The sequence below is a fragment of the Solanum lycopersicum genome, chromosome 7 (genome assembly GCF_036512215.1).
Source record: "Solanum lycopersicum chromosome 7, SLM_r2.1".
Taxonomy (NCBI): Eukaryota; Viridiplantae; Streptophyta; class Magnoliopsida; order Solanales; family Solanaceae; genus Solanum; species Solanum lycopersicum.
In genome coordinates this window covers 63582422-63606608 of record NC_090806.1, presented here as the reverse complement: position 1 = coordinate 63606608, position 24187 = coordinate 63582422, and the positions used below count along the sequence as shown (strand labels likewise).

General features: G+C 27.7%; 3 protein-coding genes across 3 annotated transcripts; 2 read left to right on the top strand and 1 right to left on the bottom strand.

Moving 5' to 3' along the window:
• Window positions 1-248: 248 nt before the first annotated feature.
• On the bottom strand, window positions 249-4792 carry LOC101247236 (uncharacterized). Its single transcript, XM_004243784.4, has 3 exons — window positions 3820-4792; window positions 1396-1932; window positions 249-473 (listed from the first exon to the last, which is right to left on the bottom strand). Exons 1-3 carry the CDS (start codon window positions 4600-4602, stop codon window positions 363-365), a joined length of 1431 nt encoding a protein of 476 aa, XP_004243832.3. The 5' UTR covers window positions 4603-4792; the 3' UTR covers window positions 249-362.
• Window positions 4793-15415: 10623 nt separating this feature from the next.
• LOC101247540 (B-box domain protein 30) lies at window positions 15416-15808 on the top strand. Its single transcript, XM_004243785.5, has one exon. The coding sequence runs from the start codon at window positions 15416-15418 to the stop codon at window positions 15806-15808; it is 393 nt and encodes a 130-aa protein (XP_004243833.1).
• Window positions 15809-22559: 6751 nt separating this feature from the next.
• Window positions 22560-24097, top strand: LOC101248793 (cyclin-U1-1). Its single transcript, XM_004243406.5, has 2 exons — window positions 22560-23120; window positions 23745-24097. Exons 1-2 carry the CDS (start codon window positions 22684-22686, stop codon window positions 24031-24033), a joined length of 726 nt encoding a protein of 241 aa, XP_004243454.1. The 5' UTR covers window positions 22560-22683; the 3' UTR covers window positions 24034-24097.
• Window positions 24098-24187: the final 90 nt, after the last annotated feature.

The following is a 24187-nucleotide window of genomic DNA, read 5'->3' as shown; positions in this document are numbered from 1 at the left end:
AAGAATATGTAAATATATGATTTATTAATATAATATTTTAATACCTGGTTTATGAACTTTAGTTTTCTCAATTAGTTAGATTATATAAGAGTTGAAAACACTATAGATTTCACCAATTATGACACTTTTATGTCTATGAGGGGGGAAATATAATTTTTTTTAAAATCACTATTTAAATATAATATTAATCAACGTAATTTCAAATTAGTGATCTCAAATCCTTAATTTGAAATCATATCTAGGTGGATCCTAAATCATCAAATTATGGTTAGTCCAAGTTATAATGGTCACAAATGCTTCTAACAATAAAACAATATTTTTTTTCTTCACAAATAGAAGAGTTTATAAACAAATTATAAATTTTAGGGAGACATTGTAATTAATTCATCAATCCCACATGGTCTGATATGAATATCCATGGAATTCTGGGACGATAATGATATGTCACAACAATGACGACGTGGTGCCCTAACCTGAAAACATTTCAAAGGCAAAAAATATTAAAATAAAAACTTTACTTTAAAATAATAATCAAACAAGTTTGTAAATAGTTCACAAGTAATTCAAGAAAAAAGTTAAAAATTGCAAATATTGAATGATCAAACCAAATATTATTTGTAAAGTACTTGTAATCTTGACAATTTATTTTTCATAAGATATGAAAGTAATTTGGTCCACCAAGGTGAGAACATATATCAAAAAATACAATTAGTTTAGATTTCTGCTGAAAATTGAACGTGAAACTTCATGATGCTCAACTTACATCATTGATCTGTTGGGTTATCTCACATCGGAAGTGAAAGGGGCTGATGGTCAATTTATAAGTGTGAGAAAAAGCCTCAACTTTTGAGCTAGCTTTTGGGTTGAAAGACCACCCAACATTGATATTAGAGAGCCACCGGGAGAAACTGGGTTGTTGTTCTCTCCAACCCAAGGCCCCATGTGTGAAAGGGGAGCTTGTTGGGTTATCCCACATCGGAAGTGGAAGGACCTGATGGTCAAGGAGAAACTGGGTTGTTGTTCTCTCCGGCCCAAGGCCCGATGTGAAAGGGGAGCTTGTTGGGTTATCCCACATCGGAAGTGGAAGGGGTTGATGGTCAAGTTAAAAGTGTGAGGAAAAGCCTCAACCTTTGAGCTAGTTTTTGGGTTGAGAAGGCCCAAGACCACCCAACATGATCTGACCACACCCTTTAATGTTTTTCTATTTGTATGTTTTTCAACATTAAAATGACGACAAATGACCTATCGCCTATAGTAAATATCGATCAATCCCCTTAGCTTGTTAATGTGTTTCATCCTGTATTTAATTTTTTTTTACTGAAAATTCTGATTCCGCAATTAATAAAAAGAAATGGAGGAAGCAAAATAACAATAATATAAACATAAATGACTCACCTGTCTAGTATAAGTATCCAACTTGCTAGAGTGGACTCTAATCTCTTCCAAATTCTTGATTACTTTATTGCCATCTTTTGTGCACGTTTTTCCCACAACTCTATGTCTTGTATAATTAGTCCAAACTTTATCTCCATTTGAATCAACACTATCCAAAAATGCAACCATTTTCTTGCAAGGTCCCCTAGATTCCACCTTTGTCTTAAACATAAAATATGGTCTTCTCTTGTCCTTATCCCATGAATCAAACGATCTTAAAACTGTTATAAGCTCAGGGACTTTAATATTGCCCTCATATACTTGTATCGCGTAGCCCCATGCCACCGCGATAGATAATGAGTTTTCCCGATCGTAACAAATAGTTTGTTGTGATATTCTTGCAGGATCAACATTAGCAGCTTTGAAGAGATGTTGTAGAGCTTGAATTTTGGTCATGTTAGGGAAAATTGATTGTACATCTTCTATATGATGAAGGGAAAGTAATGGTGATAATGGATGTGATGAAAGCAATCCAAATAAATTTCCCCATAAATCGTCCTGACAATAAAATAAAAAGAGATGAAATATTTATTATAAATAAGTAGAAATATTTTGTTTGAATAGATGAATATATAAAGCAAGATGTTAGAGGCGTTAAAAATAAAAAAAAATTGTTGAAGTTTTAGTTGGGATGCTTTTTAAAAAGATTTTTCACGCATTTGAACAAGACTGACTATACTAGATTTAGTTAATATAGGTATGAAAGATTTTGAAAAATTCATTTTTATAAGCCTTCTTTCATAGATAATCAGTAGTATTTTTCTTGCAAAAAATCCAAATCGATTTCACCAATTAAAGAAAAAAAGAGTAAGCAAAAAATGTGAATACTCCGCCCTATAGAGATGGCTTTTCGGCGATAGAATTGGGATTGGTCTCACATATCATTTCTCAAGTTTATCGCTCGAAAGGACTATTCGAAAATACTTGATAAAATCATATGTTTTATATTACAACATAAAATCATTTTAACTATGTCAATGCTTTTAAAAATGAGACATATGCTTTATACCCGAATTTGAAGACCCAATATTTTTAATAATAATAAAATTATTATAATCTTTTTAAAAATAAAATAATATATTATATCTTTTAATTTATTTAAATTCTTTTTAGTTAGTTTCAAAACATTAAAAATATTTTTTTTGTCAATTTTTAAATAAAATTGTCACGTGATATATTTAAAATTACAAGATTAAAAGATATTTTGATATATACTTATTTAGTTTAAGACCATAACAGAACTTATTACAAAGAAAGAAATAATTTTACTTTTCAAAAATAAAAAAATAAAATAAAAATTAGGCTCTAATTTAAAAAAAAAAAAATTGTTGTGGACCATTATCTTGAGCCGTCAGTAGACTATGTTTATTCAATTTTTAATCTATATTATTGATCTCACTTGGGCGGATTCACCTCGGATCCAGGGTGTTCATATGAGCATCCTCGATAACAAAATATAAGATATATATGATAAATTTTTTCTATTTATATAGATGAATATATTTTGAAATTTCTGTAATAATATTTATTTATTTTCTTTATAGTTTTAGTTTATTTTTGTTTTAAAAAACCAGTTATATTTTTTCAAGCATTTTTTATTTTAAAAAAGTGCTAAAAATGTGATTTTAAACCCAAAAATATCTAAAGGGCCTATTTCGAAAGACTTATTTGCATATTTATATTTTTATTTTTCGAACCTAAACGAAAATCCTAAGACGGATCTCACTTCCAAATTAATTGGAATTAGTTGTATGAACCATTCACACTTATATTAAGCATTATTCCAAAAAATATAGTTGTGAAAATAAGATTTATCATATTTGAATATGTCAAATAGAAAGACTTCAAAATAGGTAGGACTATCTAAAGGAACGAGAACAAAACACTGGGGAAAAAAGAATGAAATATGAAAAGTTTAAAATTGTAAGGTTGGGTTGTTAGAATTGATTAGTTAATAATTAGTAATCTAATTAACTATTTATATATGAGTGAATTTTCAACACAAATAAAAAGTATTTATCAAATGTTTTTTTAGTTCTATTGGATTCATAACTAAAATTCAATATCTACATTATTATCGTTAAATAAAAGTTCGAGTTAATAATGTGCTATTTATTTTCGAATTAGCTTGATTCATTTTGTGAGCTACAGTAAATTAGATTAACTCAACATGATATACTTAAAATTTTAATTATTGAAAACTATACGGAAAGTAATACAATTAACAATATTTCTCGTATTAATTCGACGAAACAAACACATTTTAAAACCTTTATCGAAATTTATATAATTTAATTCTATATGATAGCTGATCCGTAACGAAGCTAACAGTAAATATAACTTTTAGAAGTAAAAAGAAAGCAATGACATTAATGTGTTACTTACTTGATGAAAACCAGGTTCATGTGTTAAACTCACTCCAAGCTCAGCCAAACAAGAGAAAATCCTAGCATCACTTCCATAGAGACTTGGATATCTCATCAAACAAGAATCCAAAACCCTAGCTAAAACCATAGCTAAAGGTTGACTTATTGCATATCCACCACCACCAAATGCCATATCAAAAGAAAAATAATTATTTTGAACATAACTCTCTGAATTAGACCCTATATAATACCATTCATTATGATCATATTTTCCCAACATTTTCACCAAATTATCCACAAAAAATATCGTATCATCGTCCCCAAAAATGTACCATCGCACGTTAGAATCGTTACGTGCGATGACTTGTTTAATCATGTACGTTAGGCCAAGGGCGTAACGTGCACCCGCACGATGTGTATATGGGAAACGAGACATGTTTTCATAAATGAGAATCGATGGTAGATTGGTATTTTTTGGAGATTTATAATTTTCTGACAAAGGGTGGTCCAGAAAAACGTAAGTTTTCGTGAAATTAGGTTTGTGCCATAAACGGATGAATTCTTTTCGTTTCGAAAAGGTTTTAGAGGAAGATGCAATTGAGAACACAAGGTGGTTGACGGTGGTGGTGGTGGTGGTCGGAGATATTTTTGTGGTGGTGGTGACGGTGGCGAAGGCGGAGGAGAAAGAGGTTAATTGGTGGAGGATGTATGAATGATAATTGAGAGTAATGAAAAAAATTGAGATAAAAATAAGTATCAATGAAATGTCTTTGAAGCAAAATGTGTTTTTGAAAGCTGACATTTTTAATGTGATATAAGAATTTGAGTGAAGTGAAATGACTTAACTGAAATGATTTGTTGTACATATTTTTTTGGGACAGATTCAATGTGTTTGAAAATGTATTTTAGTATACAATTACAATATCTTTGTAGATCTGATGAATCTTTAGACTGGATTATAAATACTTAATTATTAATTTATTATACCTTAAATTGGGGCCTATTTGGAAGGATCTAATAATCTATGGAATATAATTATTTGGTTAACATAGAATTGAATGTAAATGAGATAAAATAATTACACTTTATATATCTCAACGAAGGGGAATATGCTATATTTAAATTTGAGTGTAATAAATTACTGTTTGACTTGTTTGTTTGGTCAAATAACTACTTGATTAATAATTACCCTCCCTAATTCTCAAGAGAGGGGGGGGGGGGGGGCGGGGATTGGGTAATATATATCTTGTGATCCTATATAATTGTTCCTAACTTTTTGTATTTATTTATTTATTTATCAAAGAATGAGTCAATTCATTAACAAACTTGGAATAAAATGAGTGATGTTATAAAAGTAGAATTTTCTTGTTGAATAAGGAGAATTATATGTGTTTTTCATTTTCTTTTGAATTTCTATTTGTTTTCTTTAATTTAGTTATGTTAAAATTTTGTATAAGAGTATTATGTTAATTTTTATTTTTTAATTTCGGTTATCTTTTCAATTTTAATTTATTTATTTTACTATTATTGGCTTGTTATTTCACATTGTAATTTTCTCTCGCAACTCATGCATTAAAAATATTTTAATAATGGTATTATATTATTATTTTCTTTGTCAAATATCCACTCCTTAAATGTCTTAAAAATGTGAATATATATAAATTAATATATTTTCAAACTGCAATGTGTATCTTAAATACCTTATTTAATATCATTTATAAAGACATATATGTGTTAAATAATAACTTTGATCTTTTTTTTACAATTGAATTTATTTTTAAATTAATCTAATTGTATAACTACACTTATACAAAAACAGTTATTACTACATTATAATCACATTATGATAAACAAATAAATATATCATCATAATTACTATATTGAATAATCAATGCCATGATTATAATTACTATCACAATTATAATAACGACTACACCAATTATTAGCATGTAATTCCAAACATAGTACCCTTATCAAACTCTGTCTGATTACTCAACCCGTAAATTATAGAGATACCTCCTCGATTTCATTTTAATTGTTTTTCTTTTTTGGGTTTTTTCAGACACATTAAGAAGAAAAAATAATAAAATTTATTTGGTTACTAAGTTTTTTTATTTGTTTTTTTTTTTTTTAGAATCAGGCAATATTAAAAAAATTCTCTTTAACAGTAAGGGTAATAGTTAAAATATAAATTTGTCTTAAATTTCTACAGTATCAATTATTTGGACCATTTATATTTGAAATCTTTATAATACTTCTTTTGTCTATTTTTAGTTGTCATGTTGCTTTAGAGTTAATATGGATTAGGTCCGTTGGATCGACGACTGACCTGGAATATAAAAAAGAAACTTTCATATATAGCTACTTAAATATAATTAATTGCTCTCCGTAGCTATAGTCTGATCAGTGTTTTGGACGACGAGAGGCGACAAAGGCCTGCTTCGCCACGCGGCGAGCCGCTCGCCTTTTTGAATAGAGGCGTCAATTAATACCAAAAATTAAAAACATTTAATTGCACATATAATATTCAAAATTTCAATAGCAATTACATATATTACAAATACTATAATAATTACTATAGAAGAATTAAATTTTTTTCAAAAAAATAATGGACAACAGTCACAACACAGTGAAAGCAGAAAGCATTTTACAGTAATCCGGAACAAAACAGAGAGTGAAGAAAACAGAGGGAAAAAAAGAGTAGTGAAGACAGGGAGCAGTGAAGAGTGAAAGAGAAAGAGACTAATGGAGCAGCAACTCGAGGGAAAGAGACGAAGAAGAGAGTAGCGACTGAGGAAGAGTAGAAGAGAGCAGCGATTGAGGAAGAGAAGAAGCAACAGCTACTCGAGGAAGAGAAGAAGAGAAATACACGAAAGTCTGATGAAAGTTTGAAAATAGAAAAAAAAACTAATATTATTAAGTTAAAACTTTTTTTAAAAAAAATAATCAAAATGGCAACGCCATTTTCCATTTACGGCGCCATTGGGTGTCACCTATTTGAGGTCGCCTCGCCTCAGTGGAAAATGGCGACACAGCCTCGCCTCGCCTCGCCATTTGCCAAAGGCACTAGAGCGAGCGCCTTTCACAACACTGAGTCTGATAATTACAATTTGTAGCTACATGTTATATGGAGGAGAGAGGCGAGCGAGACTGGGAGAGAGAGGGGAAAAAGAGTGGGAGATAGGTGGATTTTATATTATATTGGTTAGATAATTGTATATTATACATATGTAATTGCATATATGACAAGAGAGATTGGGAAAGGGAGGAGAGACGCAAGCAAGATCAAGAGAGTGAGGAGAGAGGCGAGCGAGAGAGGGCAGGGAATGGAAGAGAGGTGAATATTTTATATATATATATATAGTTGTATATTATACATATACATTTTTATAAACTGCAAAGAGATTGGGAGAGGGAGGAGAGAGGCGAGCGAGATTGAGAGAAGGAGGAGAGAGGCGAGCGAGAGAGAGCAAAATAAGAGTGGGAGAGAGGTGAATTGTAAATGTATATAGGCTAAAAAGTTGTATATTATACATATTTATTTGTATATCTGGTGAATTATACGTATACAAAAATGACTAATTATACAAACTCGAAGTCAACCCACGTAATCAATCTATAATGTTAGTCGCAAGTGGTAATTATAGCAAGTTATAGCTATGATGAGTAATTAAATAGTATAAGTTTGTTTATCCGCGTAATTTTCCCAATTTAAAAAGAATGTACTAAGATTTTTGAAGTCCATTTATAAAAAAAAAAAGTTTTTTAGTCCGGCCTGAATAAGTCTGCTGATTTGTGGGGCTTGATAAACATAGGATAAAAATTAATATTAAAATTTAAAATTAAAGAGAGTTCTAACTCAAAATAATTAGATTAGATATTTCTACTTTTACTCGAAGAAAAAAAACTTAATAAATATTATAAAGATAATTTTATTTGTGAATTTGGTTAACAAGTAGTAACATTAACATCATGTAATATTGTTTTGTCGATATTTTTATGATAATATTTTTAAACTATAATTTATAATTTAATTTGATAATCATAAAAAATATAATTTTTAAAAAAGTAGGTTAACCCGGCAAGCTTGTAGCCCGCATACTTGTGGTTTGGACTGACTATTTTCTGACCCACACTAAAAATGGGCTAGCCTGTAAAATGTCAAAAGTTGTATGAGTTAGTATTGATGGAATGGACTAACTCTTATTGATAGTTCTAGTTGTGTTTTTGAAAGTTAATTTACCTAATTTTCAAAATTAAATTAAATGATATTAATTTAATATTTTAAAATAAAAAAGTAAATATTAAAAATTTATATAAAAAGTATTATAAATTACAATTTTACATATCAATAATAAAAAAGTCACTATAAAATATTAATCAAATTTTTTATAATTTAACTCTATAAAATAAAATTATGATGGCTAAAAGATAATAAATGGAATACTAATTTATATGGTCAAATCAATTAAATGCTAACAATGGCTACATGCATGTCGACGTCCACAATAATATATAATTTATTAATTTATTACGTAATTTGTACTTTGGTAAAATTTATTGACACACTTCGAAAAAATACTAAAATAGATAAATTAAAAGTTTAAAATTTTAAATAAATTTTATTTTTTAAAAATAATAATTAATTAATATATTAGATAAAAATATTTTATTCTTTTTTATTGTCAAAAATTTAAAAAAATATATAATTTTTCACTTTAGACGTTTATCGATGAACTCCCTATTTTTACTCTATATTTATAATTTAATCATCCGAACATTTATGAATTTGGACGCCACAATGAAAATTGTGTACAATACAAGCAGATCACAGTCTCAAATTCTCTTTAGTAACGAAGGTCGCAGAAGAATGGATACGATTTTCTTAACTTTAACTAAAAATTTCAAGATTAAGCCTTACGTATAAAAAATTCTATTAAAGAACGTCCACTAAAAAAAATAGTGTGAATTACATGATGATTTTCTTGAAGATTAATATAAAAATTTGAAAGAAATTTATTTTCTTACAAATTTCATATTAATTCTCAAGAAAATCTTAATATAATTCACAGATTTTTATAACGATTTCGAAATTCCAGTTTAAGTATTGTGGAAAAAAAAAAGGCTGAAAGCAAGGTATTTGCAACAAAAGCTTAAGAAAGCAACTGCATACTTTTTTAAAAAATAAATAAATAAACAGCACTCAAATTGCAAAACCACTCAATTATTTGCAAAATTTTAATATTTCAAAGTGAAAGTTGAGGAGAAAATAATTAAACAAAATCCATTAGAGTATTATGGCAAACTTATTTACGACTCTTCATTGAAAAGACAAATAAAAAGAAACGATATTGATGCTCACATTTTGCAAACGATCTTCCCAAGAATCTTCCAAAACACATATAGTCTTTTTCAGATCTTCTTAAAAAAATTTAAGTTTTAAATTAATATTTTGTAGTGGATTTCTTAAAATAATTAAGGGAGAAATATTTTTTAAAAAAAATAAATTTGGCTCAAATTATTAGTTTCACCCTCTAATTATTGTCAACATAAAAATATTCTTTTAGTTGATTAACTGAACTTAAATAGACTCCGACTAATACACCCTTAAAATTCTCACAAAGTTTAAGAGTGTTTCTACACTTCTCCCAACTTTATATTAAGAGTCTCATGCTCCTATAAGAATTTGAGATCACTTGTTATATGATATGACAGATCGTAGGTTTGCAAGTAAGTTTCTTTAATTAAATAGAGGTGTTTTTTTAATCAATATTCACAAATAATTTATGTCAAATTTAAAAATACTTTCGTAGTTAGTGGATTAACATCTCATAAAACTAGCTCCGCCCATAATACTAATGGTATAGAATATACCAAACGTTAATTTATTAAAGAAATATTTCGTATGTCTCTAATTATTTGTTCATCTTTTTTATTTAATTATCTCTAATTACTTGTCTCTTTAAAAAATCGAGAAAAAATATTTTTTTTACCTATCCTTAATTAATTATTTTAAAAAGAATAAATTATTAAAAATTTTAAATTTTAAATTTCTTTCTTTCACAACTAGTGTAAGAAAATAATTCACTATATTAATTATTATTATTTAATAAATATATTAATTTAAAAATAAACAAGTAACTAAAATCGATATATCTTTTTCCAATAAAAGCAAAGGTAAAAGAAAATGTCATCCACAATTGACAATCCACGTCCAACAACAAACATTAACTAAAATAAATCACAAGTGAAATAATAACCTGACACATCACACACAATCATATATATCATCCACCTTTCGTTTTGGTCCAACAGCTGTGCGTTATTGTTAGTTTCAATTTATTCGTCATATTTCATTTAATATAAACTTTGAAAAAGAAAAAAATATATATATTTAATTTTATAGTAATTTTAAATAAATTTTTTTCTCTCCTAAGAGATTTTATTCCTTCTATTTTCGTGGAGATTTAAATTTACAATCTTTAAATTAAAAGCAAACGATATTTATCATTCGCGCAACTCTTTGGCAAATCTTTTTATAAGTAACTCGATCTAAACTTTGAAATTAATTTAGGCCATTTTCATTTCTTATCAATACCAAATTTCAACCACTAGAAGATTTTTTTTATTTTATTCTTTTGGCACTTTGAAGATTTTTCACAGACAATAAAAAGGCAAGGTGTTGAAAGAAAATCATGAGTGGAGCCAAATCAACTCTCCAGATGTAGGAATTTGAGGTCATTCCAAGTCTCAACCACAGAATAAGATACTTGTTTCACAAGCCAAAGTAATTCTTTTTTCTTTTGTTGTAGCTTCAGACACACAGCTCATCATCCATGCACGTTTATGAATTCAAATAAACAAGTGTCTAATCACCATAAGAAAATTAAAAATAAAAAGATTGTCACATTGTGTGGATGTAAGGGTGGAGGTGCCACGAATGAAGCCAAATAAGACTAATAGGTTGTTCATCTGAATTTTTCGTTCTTCTATCTCAATTTACGTGATACTTTTTGTTTTTTGAGACTCAAATTATTTAAGTTTGACGGAAGCTTTTGCGCGCGGAATCTAGAAGTTTTTCTAAAATGAAATTTATATATTTGTAAACTACGTAAAAATTGTAATAAGTCATAATAATTAAAGTATATAAAAAAAATTACGATCAAATATAGATTTATTTGAATTTCGAAATTCGAAAACGTCACATAAATTGAAATAAAGAAAATACTTTTTCTTCGTTAAAAATTATAGTGAATGTTGAATTTTATATTTATTTTAATTTACTTTTCAAATTTTGCATTTTTTTAATTAAATTTATTATTTTTAAAATATTAAAAATTCTGAATACGTATCTGAACGACGGGAGATGAATTTTATCAACTAATCAGAAGGTGGGGTTCCATTGTTAATGACTTTAATTCTTGGCCATACAATTCTTCTTTCTTTAATTTTAGTTCTAAAAATAAACTAACATGACTTACATTAGTAGCCACTCATCAAAAAAATATCATGGCTCATGACATTCTACAACCCCCACCCAAATACCCAAACATCTCTTTAGAATTATAATCATGACATATAATTTTAATTTAGAGAAAATAAGATTGAAGATAAAAATATTTTATGATATACAATTAGCATTTGCTCATTCTAACAATTAAACGGTGGATAAGTACGAATTATTTTAAATTTAATATTGGTATATTGAAATTTAGAGAGTCAGTCAATTTTTTTAATATGATATTTAAATATTATAATTATTAAAATTTATAATATTTTTTACTTATTTAATATGTTTGACTGAATAATTAAATATTTTAAGTTATTAATTATTATTTTCTTTAATTCATATTAAGTGAATTGTTGAAATTCTTTTTATAGTTCAAAATAAATGAATTTCTCAACGTTTTATAAAATTGATGAAACTTTTCTTCATGTTTACTCTTCATTTAAATGAAGTTTTTAGCTACTTTACATTTGCTAGGAGAATAGTTTTGAAATAATAATGAAAATATTGGTGAGTTGTCTTTTATTTATGTCGTTAAATATTTTTCTTATAGAGTGTGACAAATTTCAATAATTTACTTAATATGGTTTAGAGAAGGTATAATTTATACAAATTTTAACATGTAAGAAAGTAAAACAAATAAATTAAAATAGATAGGATACTAAAAATTTCATAAATACCCTCGGCTATAAACAGACAAGCTGACGACAGTTATCTCATGCCTGCTTTAATAAAAGTTGCTCCACACACTTTGAGTAAATACTTTCGATTGCAAGCACAAAACTCAAATAGACGTATAATTTCATTCTTATAATCACTTATTAGGGTAGTAAAAATACAATTTATTTATTAATTTTGTTTTTTTCCATCATTTCCACCCAATTTTTACCAACTAAATCTTTTAAATTCTCTCTCTCTCTCCCTTCTTTTTAATTCTTGTGAAATTCAAGACCATATTTAGCATTGGTGGATCCAAAGTATAAATAGGATCTCAAATAAATATTTGTAAATTTTGAAATGTATATATACTTTTATTTCTATTTATTTTTCACATATATACAAAATTTAATATCAAAAGCATTGTTGAATCCACCAAATGTTTATCCAAGGTAACGAATTAGAATCAATAACAGAAGTGGTTTCTATAAGATCAAAAAAACATGTTTATGATAATTAAAGTTAGCTATATATTATTACTTACCTATAAAAAAAAACTCTTGTATTTAATTTACTTAATTAAGTCTAACAAAATAACCTAATATAAAAAGTAGATGTAAAAATTAGTCTAAAATAGTTAAATTGTGACCACTCTATATCCTATTGTGACAATGTTCTTTTCCTAACCACATTTTCCCCATGAGCATCGTGTTTAATTACAAACAAAGATTCCCCAGAAACATGTGGCCATTGGCAAATAACATGTGGCAATTGAAATAAACCCCGGGGCGGAGTTAGCTGGTATGAAGGGGGTTCATCCAATCCTTTTCGACGAAAAATTATATTGTTTATATATGATTAAAATAAGTTTATATGTATATATAATAAATGTCGAACCCTCTTAGGCTATCTATTTGTACAGATTTGAACCTTCTTGTTGAAAATCCTAAATCCGCCTCTGTCCCCACCCACACCTCCACCTTTCGATCACCCCCTTAATTAGAGATCTTAAATTCAAGCCCTAAAAAATAATTAATCTGTTTTAAGAGACAAAGGCAAAGACAAATTTATACTGACATGTTTAAAAGTATAAAAAACAATATTTAACATATATTATAAATACTAAAATAATTGAAATTAGTTATATTCAGTTGCTGCAATGAAAACTATTTCTAGTTGCTAGTAGTTAATTTACTTAATTAAGTCTACCAAAATAACACCCCAAAAAAGTATGTGAAAAACTAGTCTAAATTTATTTTAACGATGACCCATCTGCCATACATTGACAATGGTGTCTTTCTAACCACATTACTATTATTTTCCCATGAGCATCATGCTTAATAACAAACAAAGATACCCTCCATTGAAAAACATGTGATGAAATAAATTAGGTTCTTTCTTTTTTTTAAGTTACGGAAAACATGTGATTGAAATAAATTAGGTTATTTCATTCTTTAAGAAGAATTTTTAAATTTGAGTTTGAGAATGAACACCTCCTTCTTCTTCTTCTTTTTTTTTTTGGTAGGAAATCATTTTTTGTAAAGGTTTAAGTCATATGCGGGCCTTTAAAATTGTCTGCATAATTCATTTAAACATCTTAACTAAGGTTTGTACCTATTAAATACTTTAATTATTTAAAACGTGTGTTTATTGAGCACAAAAGCTGACGTGGCTAAATAAGTGTATCTCACAGCCTAGTAGCGCATGAATATATTTCTTTTTTTTTAGAATGAACTTTACTCTTTTTTTGTCCTAATCAGCATTAATTAATACAACTCAAAGTATTTTTTATTTAAAATAATGTTTTTGATCAAAAAGAAAGCAACCCCACCCATCCCCACCTCATCCCTCTAGGCTATGCCAATTGTCTTGTTCACCCCATTTATGTACTCTGTTTTTGCTTTCGTTTTTATTTTTCACTCTTCATAAAGTGAAATTGAATTTGTTAAAAGAATTTGCAACAAGAAACAAATGGGACATCAAAATTATAAAAGCAATCTTTGTTCATTTTTTTCGGTCACTTCGATCAAGAAATATTACCAACTATTATTTAAAATGATATCAGATAATTTGATATAATTCATTTGAATAATCTTGATTTCTCTTGATTATTGATTTTGAAATAATTTATCTACGTCAATTTTTTTTTCATAAAGAATCTTAACAATCACTCTGTTAATATATCATACTTCATAATTTATTTCACTATTTGAATTAGACTTGATTTCAAAAAGATTAATCTTTTCAAAGGAATAGAAAATGAAAAGTAATTGATGATGATGAAGAAGAAGGTAAGGCAAATGATGAGGTTAACAAACTTGGAGGAGCGGGTGGGGGAGATTTTCTTTTTTCTTCTTTTTGTTATTGCCGGAGGAATTGAATTTGTTGTTGGAATCGGGATGGCCGGTGAAGGTAAGAAGAAGAAAGGTGGGGTGGGTGGATTTGTGTAGGGATGGAGGTTTTCTTTTTCTCCTTTTTGCTAATTAATTTTTAGGATTATTAATGGTTGGAGTTTTTATTTTTATTTTTAAAAAAATAATCAAATATTCATTAGATTGGGTCCATGTGTCATATACTGCAATTTTATTGTTACTTTTTAAAATAGTGTGCGTGAATTACACACACAACATTTTAAAAGCTTATTATTATTTTGTGTTTAATATGTACATATTTGTTAATATTAGAGTATTTAGTAGGTACTAACCTTAATTGAGGTGTTTAAGTGAATTATGAGGACAATTTTAGGGGGCCGCAGATGACGCAAGTCTTCTTTAAACAAATACTATCCAACACAAATTTAAATTAGGAATAATAACATTTGGTATATATGTGTTTATAACTCGTAAGATAAGGTAACACGTGTGTATTTTTTATTTAGCTTTATACAAATTTAAATATTTACTTCTATTCATTCAAAGTTGGCCGATATAAATAGATAAAGTCGACTTAAAAAGTATATAAATGTATAACTCCGTCCGTCAATTTTTAATTGTCATGATTTTCTTTTTTATAATCCAATTACAAGAATTTTGATTGATATTTTACGATATATTTTTCATAATGAGGATCAAATAGGAAGAACTAGAAGATTCAACCTCTGGTTCATATATATAAAAAATTAATTTATAGTATTTTATATATGTATAAATTTTAATTTTATTTTTGATTTAAAATATTAAATTAATCCGTTTAAAAAAGAATGAATTTATTTTTCTTTTTAGTCTATTTCAAAATGAATTACTCATTTTTTTTTGCAACACTTTAATTTTAACTTTTCACGTGATATGTTTAAGACCACAAGATTAAAAGATATTTTGATATACTTGACATAACTTTAGTTTAGAACTATAAAAACAAAACCTGGGTGCATTCACCGAACTCCTATAAATAATCCTCTCTTTACATATTATTACATATCTATTTTTCTTCAAATTACAAACAAAAGTTAAAGATGTGTAGTGGAAGAAGAGAGGGTGACGAAAAAACTTCATCAACTTCATATTGCAAAGGGCCTTCGAAAGAGGGAGAATCGATAATTAGCTCTGCAATTACTTGTGCGCTCTGTAGTTCAGAGGCCTCTGTTTATTGTGAAGCTGATAATGCTTTTCTTTGCCGGAAATGTGATAGATCGGTTCACGGAGCTAATTTTTTGGCTCAGAGACATATAAGGTGCCTTCTTTGCAGCGTTTGCCGGAAAACAACGCGGCGGTTTCTGATCGGAACTTCGTCGGAGCTGATTTTGCCGACGATTGCCCGTTTGGAACAGAGAAACAGAAGCAGAAGTGCAGAGTCTGAGACGACGGACTACAGAACGACGCCGCAAGAGCTTTTTCTGTTTATTTGATATTTAATTATGTTTTGATTTTTTTTTGTTTAATTCCATTACTGGATGATGCATTTAATTTAAATTAATTAAGTGTCTAATAATAAACAGATATAGTAGTAAAATAATAAATTGTTATTATGTGAACTTCAAAATAGAAAAATTAAAAAATTCTTAAAGACAAGATCGCAGTGCTTATACGGTTACTTTGGCATGTTTTGACATAGCAGAGACACAAAATTTTACCATTGATAAAATATAATTTTTTGACCAAGAATGCTTCCGTTTACCGAATCTGCAAGTCATAAATGATAATTTTGAAATGCCAATTCAAGAAGAAATCATGATTCACATGAAATGACCTTTCTTGGCAAATAATTTTGACTCATCTGATCAACAAGAAAAATCTCAATTCAAGTAAACTATAAAAAAAGGTCCATCGCATAGAACAAAAATCACTTATGTAGAGAGTTTGATAACTGTAAATAAACAGGTGTGTCTTATAATCATCAAATCATCATGCTTGAGAAAAGCACTATCCTTTCACACTCGTTACAAAATAAAATTAAGTGACTTTATGAGATGATTATCATTACTTGAGTAACGTATGATCACGTTCTCCCTTGTCTGTACTTAGTTACTAGTTTCTACATCCAAATCCAACTCCCATCACGATTCAGTATTCACCATTCAGAGAGACCGGCTAGAAAGCACAATCTTGACAATCAGTTGCAAAACATAAAGATGTAAACAAGTTCAATGTTGAAATCCAAGTCAATAGCTTCTGAGAGATTATATCATCTCCTTGAAAGCCAAGATCCTTACACTTTGTTTGGATGATTGTTACGTATTGTTTCATAATGTATCCTACTTTATTGTTTTAATGAATATAATGTTTAGATCGATTATATTGTTTTCTGTCGTTACATAATATCACACATTAATAATTTGAATAAACCTACAAGAAAAGTAAGGTACGGAATGGAGTTACTATGGAAAGTTAAGGTAAAAGATAAAATGCAACTTTTAAAGGGATATGCTCAAGTACCCCGTCAACCTATGCTCGAAATCTCAGAGACACACTTATACTATACTAAGGTCCTATTACCCCTGAACTTATTTTTTTAGTAATTTTTTACCCCTTTTCGACCTACGTGGCACTATCTTGTGGGCCCAACGATGATTGACTTTTTTTTTCAAGCTAGTGCCACGTAGGCTAAAAAGGAGTAGAAAATTACGTATAAAATAAGTTCAGGGGATAATAGGACCTTGGTATAGTATAAGTATGTCTCTGGGATTTCGAGCATAGATTGAGAGGGTACTTGTGCATTTTCCCATTTTTAAATAATACTAAAGACGACAAAGTGAGAAGAAAAATATTAAGATAATGATGCACTACATCAAATTCGTCATTACATTAAATAAGTCTTTTCCGTCATCGCTCAAACTACCTCATACAATTTTTTTATGAGAATTTTCACGCTCACTGTTACATAATTTAACTAGCATATAAGTGCCATGAGAATTTTATCCATGCTATAATATATTTAACATATTATAGAAAGTTACTTGCCTTAAATTTAAGGCTAGGTAATTTTTTTTTTTATATTATCGGTATATAAAATCAAAATGTAAAACAACCGAAGAAAGAAATATATAGTGTCATTTGATCCCTTCTTTGCCGTCTTTAGTGGTAGAAGTGATGATGGTCAACTATTCCATTCTCTGAAAAAACTACTTTTACGACTAACACACACACTATTTCATTCATTTAACTTTATCTCTTTATGTAATATAACTTAGGTAACTTATGAGAAATAATTTCATCATTTATTTATTCATATTTTTTTATTTTCGGTAAGAAAGAATTTTTCACTTATAAATAGTAATTGCTTTATATTATGTTGAGTACAAAATTATATAGAATTAATAAAAATTACTTCGTAAAAAAAAAGAAGTTTTATTTAGTTAAAGGCTTGTCTTCTTTTTGTGCAGCTTTAGATTCAACTCTTATCCAAGTCAATAAAATTATTAATGAACCAGTGAAAAGTTTTATTACAGTGAACGAGATATTTGTGTCCTCAAGATAATTTTCTTCATTTTATTTTCAATTACAATTGTATTTCACCAACAACTACTATTAGGCGTTTCAATAGCCAGACCAAATGTAAACAAGAGAATTACGTGCCAAAATAATATAATATAAAGAGAAGAAAACAAGAAAAGTAAATGTAGGAGAAAACTTTTCTTGCTTATTCAATCCACTTAGTTAAATGGATTTATAACAATTATGTATTTATTATTAATATAAATTGAAAATTTCTTAATGTAGTTTGTTGTCGATCAATTATTGAAACTCAATTGACAATTAAATTTGCAGTTACATTCTTCTTTTTAATTTGTCTAATTCACTTGGATTTGAAATTAATCATAGTTTAACATTTCTTCTTTGAGGTGCCTTCTTACACATTTCAAGCTCAAACTAATTAAATTAGAAAATAGTTTACAAATAAAAAATGATATAATTTAGGGAAACTTTTACATATAGACATTTCAAAATAATTAATTACTCTTTATAGCTATAGTTTGATAATTACGATTTGTAGCTACATGTTATGAAGGAGAGAGACGAGCGAGGCTGGGAGAGGTGAGGGGGGGGGGGGGAGAGCGGGAGAAAGATGAATTGTATATGTATATTGGTTAGATAATTGTATATTATACATATGTATTTGTATATATGGCAAAAAAGATTGGGAGAGGGAGGAGAGAGGCTAGTGAGATTGGGAGAGGGAGTAGAGAGTCGAGAGAGAGGGAAGAGAGGTGAATTGTGTGTATATAATTGTATATTTTACATATGCATTTGTATAATGGCAAGCGAGATTGGGAGAGGGAGGAGAGAAGCGAGCGAGATTGAGAGAGGGAGGAGAGAGGTAAGCGAGAGAAGTAAGAGAGTGGGAGAGAGGTGAATTGGATATGTATATAGGTTAAATAATTGTATATTATACATATGTATTTGTATATCCTGACGAATTATACATATACAAATGTCACTAATTATACAAACTTGAAGTCAGCCCACATAATTAATGTATAATGTTAGTCGCGAGCGGTAATCATAGCAAACTATATCTATGATGAGTAATTGAATAAGATAAATTTACTTAGCCGCGTAATTTTTCCTATAATTTACTTGACATAGTCAATAGGTGAATTCTTAATTCTATTTTTAAATAATTCTACAATAATTTTGATAAGTTTGTGTAACAACGTACTCAATTAAAAAAGTTTTCAAAAATATAATCGATAAGAACTTTCCTAAGATTTAAACATTTGTGCTATTATGTAGTGTACAATATCTTATATATGCACATTTGTTTCATGAAAAATACAAAAAAAAAATTGTATTGATAATTGAAAAAAATAATAATTATCAAATTATAATAACTATGATATTTTTAAAGAAAATTATAAATATAAAATACATATAAAATAAAATTATTACATAAACGTAAGAATTTTAGATCACTCGTTATATTGAGTGAGGAAAGAGAACTACTAGATGAATTCAACTTTACGGACACAATGACCTAGCCTATAGTATTGCAACCATTTCCATTAAAATCACAATTTTGATACAATTCTATTTTTGTTCAATAAATTTTACAGCCACAATTTATTAAATATATTTTTCAATAAATAAATAAATACGGATGATTTTTTTGATAAAATTTTTTTTGAGTGTATCAACATAATTAAAGCTAATTAAATCTGATATATAATACACCACTGCCCTTATTACTCCTCATAAATCACATAGAATCTACACTTTTTCTTTAACTAACATTATTGCTCTAACATATCAAATACAAAACAGAAATATTTTTAATAAAAATAAGATTTTATGCTTGATAAATTTAACATAGTCGCTGATTACTTAAACTTATCTGTAAAATAAATCAAATAAAGTAATAAAACCAATGGTGTGCTTTGATTTTATTTGTTATAAAGCTTGGCTAGTGAATAATTTGCTTATAAGTTTTAATGTATGAACATTTATAATAATTAAAAAAATTTATATTTTTTTTCTATTTGTTTATCTCACTTCTAATCATGAAATCATATTATTATTTTTTTACATTTTAAGTATTTTTATTTTTATTTTTGAATTTATTCACTAGGAGTTACTACCCATGACTTGCCCTTCTTTAATTTTTACTTTTAATAATATTCATGACTCTCATAATTTTTATATTCATAACCTTCAATTTAAATTTGTAAGTTTATGTGTCTTATAAAATTCCTTTATTTTGTCTATAAATTTATATTAGTTTAATAAAGATTCACTTTTACAATTATTCTTTCTTTTTTCATCATATAAGTTTGATCTGTAACAAAAAAAAAGTACACGAAGGTAAGAAATACTTCATTGAACTTTTTATTTTTATTTCATCTATTTTTGTCTATAAATTCGTATTTGATTTGTAAAGGAAACTAACATGTATTCAAAAATAAAAAGTACATGAAGCTAATCAATATATCATTCTCAAGTCCTTATTTTTTTCATTTCCTTTATTTTGTCTACACAGATTCATATTTATTTTCATGAAGATTCACATACAAAGTTATAATTTCTCTTCTCCATAATACTTGTTTGTGAATTAGTTAACATGTAACAAAAAAAAGTATATGAAGGTAAGATATATTTCATTCTTAAGTCTTTCTTTTTATTTTTATGGACTTAGACATGCTTTCTTAATATATATTTTTATGTTTGTATTATAATTTATCACGTAAGTATGATTAAAAAAATCTCTTTAATTCTTAACAATGTTTTGTCCGTATGCAATTACTTTTTTTATAGTTAGTTTTCCATATATAATATAGTTTGATTATAATATTTGTTAGATTTCAAGAAATAATTATTATTTAGTATTGTTATTACTATTGAAAAGATAATATATAAATATATTAAATATGATTTATATTTCATTTTTTTTGACATAATTATTTTAATTCGTATATGCTTTTTTTTAATTTAGTTGGTTGCATATATGAAGAGTTTGACATATGAATCAAAACATGATGACGGATCTCTTTGCAAAGGAAGATGGTACAAGGAAAAAAAATTAAGCATAACTAGAGATTATTTTTTCACTTTAAAATTTATTAGCAACTTAATTACTTTTGCTAGAGTTTTTAAAGTTTTAATTTATGTAAATAATTTAGCTAAATGTATTATATTGTCAATACTAATCATTTGATCCTTTAGTATTCTATTTTCTCTTTGTTATGAAAAAAAATATATAATTATTTCATTTTAACAACAACAAAATTTATGATGATTAGTTTCACTTTTATTATAAATTATAAAAAGTAATTGAAAAATATATTATTATTTTCATGATGTCATTTTTTGCGTATGTAACAATCTGTCGTCATTCTATTTGCTTTGAAATGTATTTATAATTTTTATGTAGTCACCAATTATTATATTTTCTCTGTTCATTTTTTGTATTTTCACACTTTTTTTTATTTTTGTATTTTACAAATAAAATCAATACATAATTAGTAATACATTTAGTGGCTAATAAATTATACATTTGAATTATTTATAACTCATGTCGCTTCATCTTACTTGTAAAGTTTAATATTAAATATGAATCATGACTTTATATGCTTAATTTTTCGAAAATCTTACAAGTATTTAAATAATGTTTAAAAAATTATAATAAGCAAATGTAATAATAAGATAAAATAAAATAATTTTATTTGACGAAATCAGAGTTTAAATAAAACATCACTACTCCTAGAAAAGATAGAGAAAATTAAAACATCTAAAATATTTTCAACCTAATTCCAATATATTGTTATTTCAACATATTACCCCTTATTCCATTTACTTCACCACGGTGAATATTTTGTTCTAATATATACATATACTAAACAAATAAATATATTTTATATGTTTTTAAAAAGTCTATAATATCGCAGACGAGGAGAAATATAAATATTATCTATATATTTGATACTAACCTAAATATTATATATTTCATATTATTATCTTATAAATATTTCATATAATCGCGCGAAGCGCGAATAGTTTCACTAGTAAGTAATTAAATGCGAATGATTTTTTTGATAAAAAGTTTGTTGAGTGTATCAACATAATTAAAGCTAATTAAATCTGATATACAATACACCACTGCCCTTATTACTCCTCATAAATCACATAGAATCTATATTTTCTATTTAACTAACATTATTGTTCTAACATATCAAATACAAAACAGAAATATTTTTAATAAAAATAAGATTTTATGTTTGATAAATTAATGTAGTCGCTGATTACTTAAACTTATCTGTAAAGTAAATCAAATAAAGTAACAAAACCAATGGTGTGCTTTGATTTTATTTGTTATAAAGCTTGGCTAATGAATAATTTGCTTATAAGTTTTAACTAATTTTATGAGGTTTATTTTGTCACATCACAAAACTTTAGTTTTAACCAAAAAAAATAAATACAGGTAGTTTTTATATTTAAACACCTACTAAAAATTATTAAAAGAAAAAGGCAAAAAGAATTTCATTTCACTGTTCATTAAAGGATAGACATACTGTAGTTTGAGAAATATTGAGATTCAACCAAAATTTCAATTTGCCCCCAAAAAATAGAGGAAATAAAATTTACAAAAAAAAAAAAGAAAAAGAGAAGAAACCAACGTATAACTAAAGTATTGTCTTATTCATTGACACGTGTCCAACAGCCCACGATGGAAAACAACTCAAATCAGATAACGAGCGCGACGAGTACCAAACGTTCAACTTTCAATTAAACACACACAAAAAAACTATACTCAAATGTTTCATCAACACAAACATCAGTTCCATTAATTTAGATGCTTCACGAGGGTGGCAGTGACGAATTCCACCGCCGGCCGGACCCGAGCGCGGACGATGTAGCCACCCCTCGGGTCCTAACCATCTTGTCGTATGTGCTCGAAAAGCTCGTAGCAAGGAATGATCAATTGTTATTATTAGGCCGCCAGGTTGGTCATGATAATGAACTCATGAGCAACGGGGCAGGCGGCCCACGGAGGGTACTAGGGAAGAATTTTAATGCGTTTCATGGGGTTCGAGCGCCGAATATAAGTATACCCAAGTATTTAGAGAGGTTATATAAGTATACGAATTGTAGCCCGTCTTGTTTTGTGGTGGGATATGTGTATATTGATAGATTGGGGCATAAGTATCCAGATTCTCTATTGGTTTCTTTGAATGTGCATAGGCTGCTTGTTACTAGTGTTATGGTTGCTTCCAAAATGCTCGATGATGCGTAAGTACTTCTCTCTGCTTTCTCTAGACATGTTCGATAAATATTATTTGAATCTGTTTGAATTTATTTAACTTAATTTGAAGTATGATAATCAAGTTAATTAATATTAAGTGTGAATTCAGATATAGAATCTTTTATTTCTTATATCTTATTGTAACTTTCAAAAGATTAAATTCATTACCTAATTTTCAATCATTAATTGCTTTTGTATTCTTGTTACTTTATTTTAATATCATAGATTTAATGTCATTTTAAGAAGTGCTGTAATATAACATATATATGTATGCAACATCTTGTATAGTGTGTGTTTGGGGGAGGGGAATGTGGAGTGACTAAAGGGCTTGATATCCCTTTTTAGAACTACACAAGGTTAACTTATAAGTGCAAACTACCTATTTATTGAAATAACTTAGTAATAAAGAAATAGACTTCATGCTTTTGGTTCGGGTCGATGAAATTGTAAAATTATACGATTTATCATCGAAGGGTATAATAATACTACCCTTGGGACAATTGTGAGGAATAGTTATTTCACAACAATCATCTGATTTCTCTTCTTTTGTTTCGCCTTTTCAGAAAATATAGAGTCACTTTAATTCTTTTTGTTGTTAACATGTATTTCAGACACTATAACAATGCATTCTATGCCCGAGTTGGAGGAGTAAGCAATGCGGAATTAAACAAGTTGGAGTTGGAGCTACTTTTCTTGTTAGATTTTGGAGTAAATATGAGTGCACGAGTTTTCGAAAGTTATTGCCAGTATTTGGAGAGGGAAATGTTGAGCAATGGACCAACCCTCAAGATTGAAAAGTCAGCTATTAATAGCATTACTACTAGTACTGTAGATGATGCCACTGAAATTTCAGTAGAAGACATTGATCATACTTCTTCACCATCACAATTGTTAGATTAAATTTACGTGACAACAATAAATTCTAATGAAATTATTCAATAAAATGTAAAAGTACTTGTCTCTATGTTACTCTTTCTATATTCGTATAGCTGATCTTGATTGTGGTTGTCATTTTGCGATTGCTCGCTTGCCCGAAAGGATTTGAGTTTTTGTG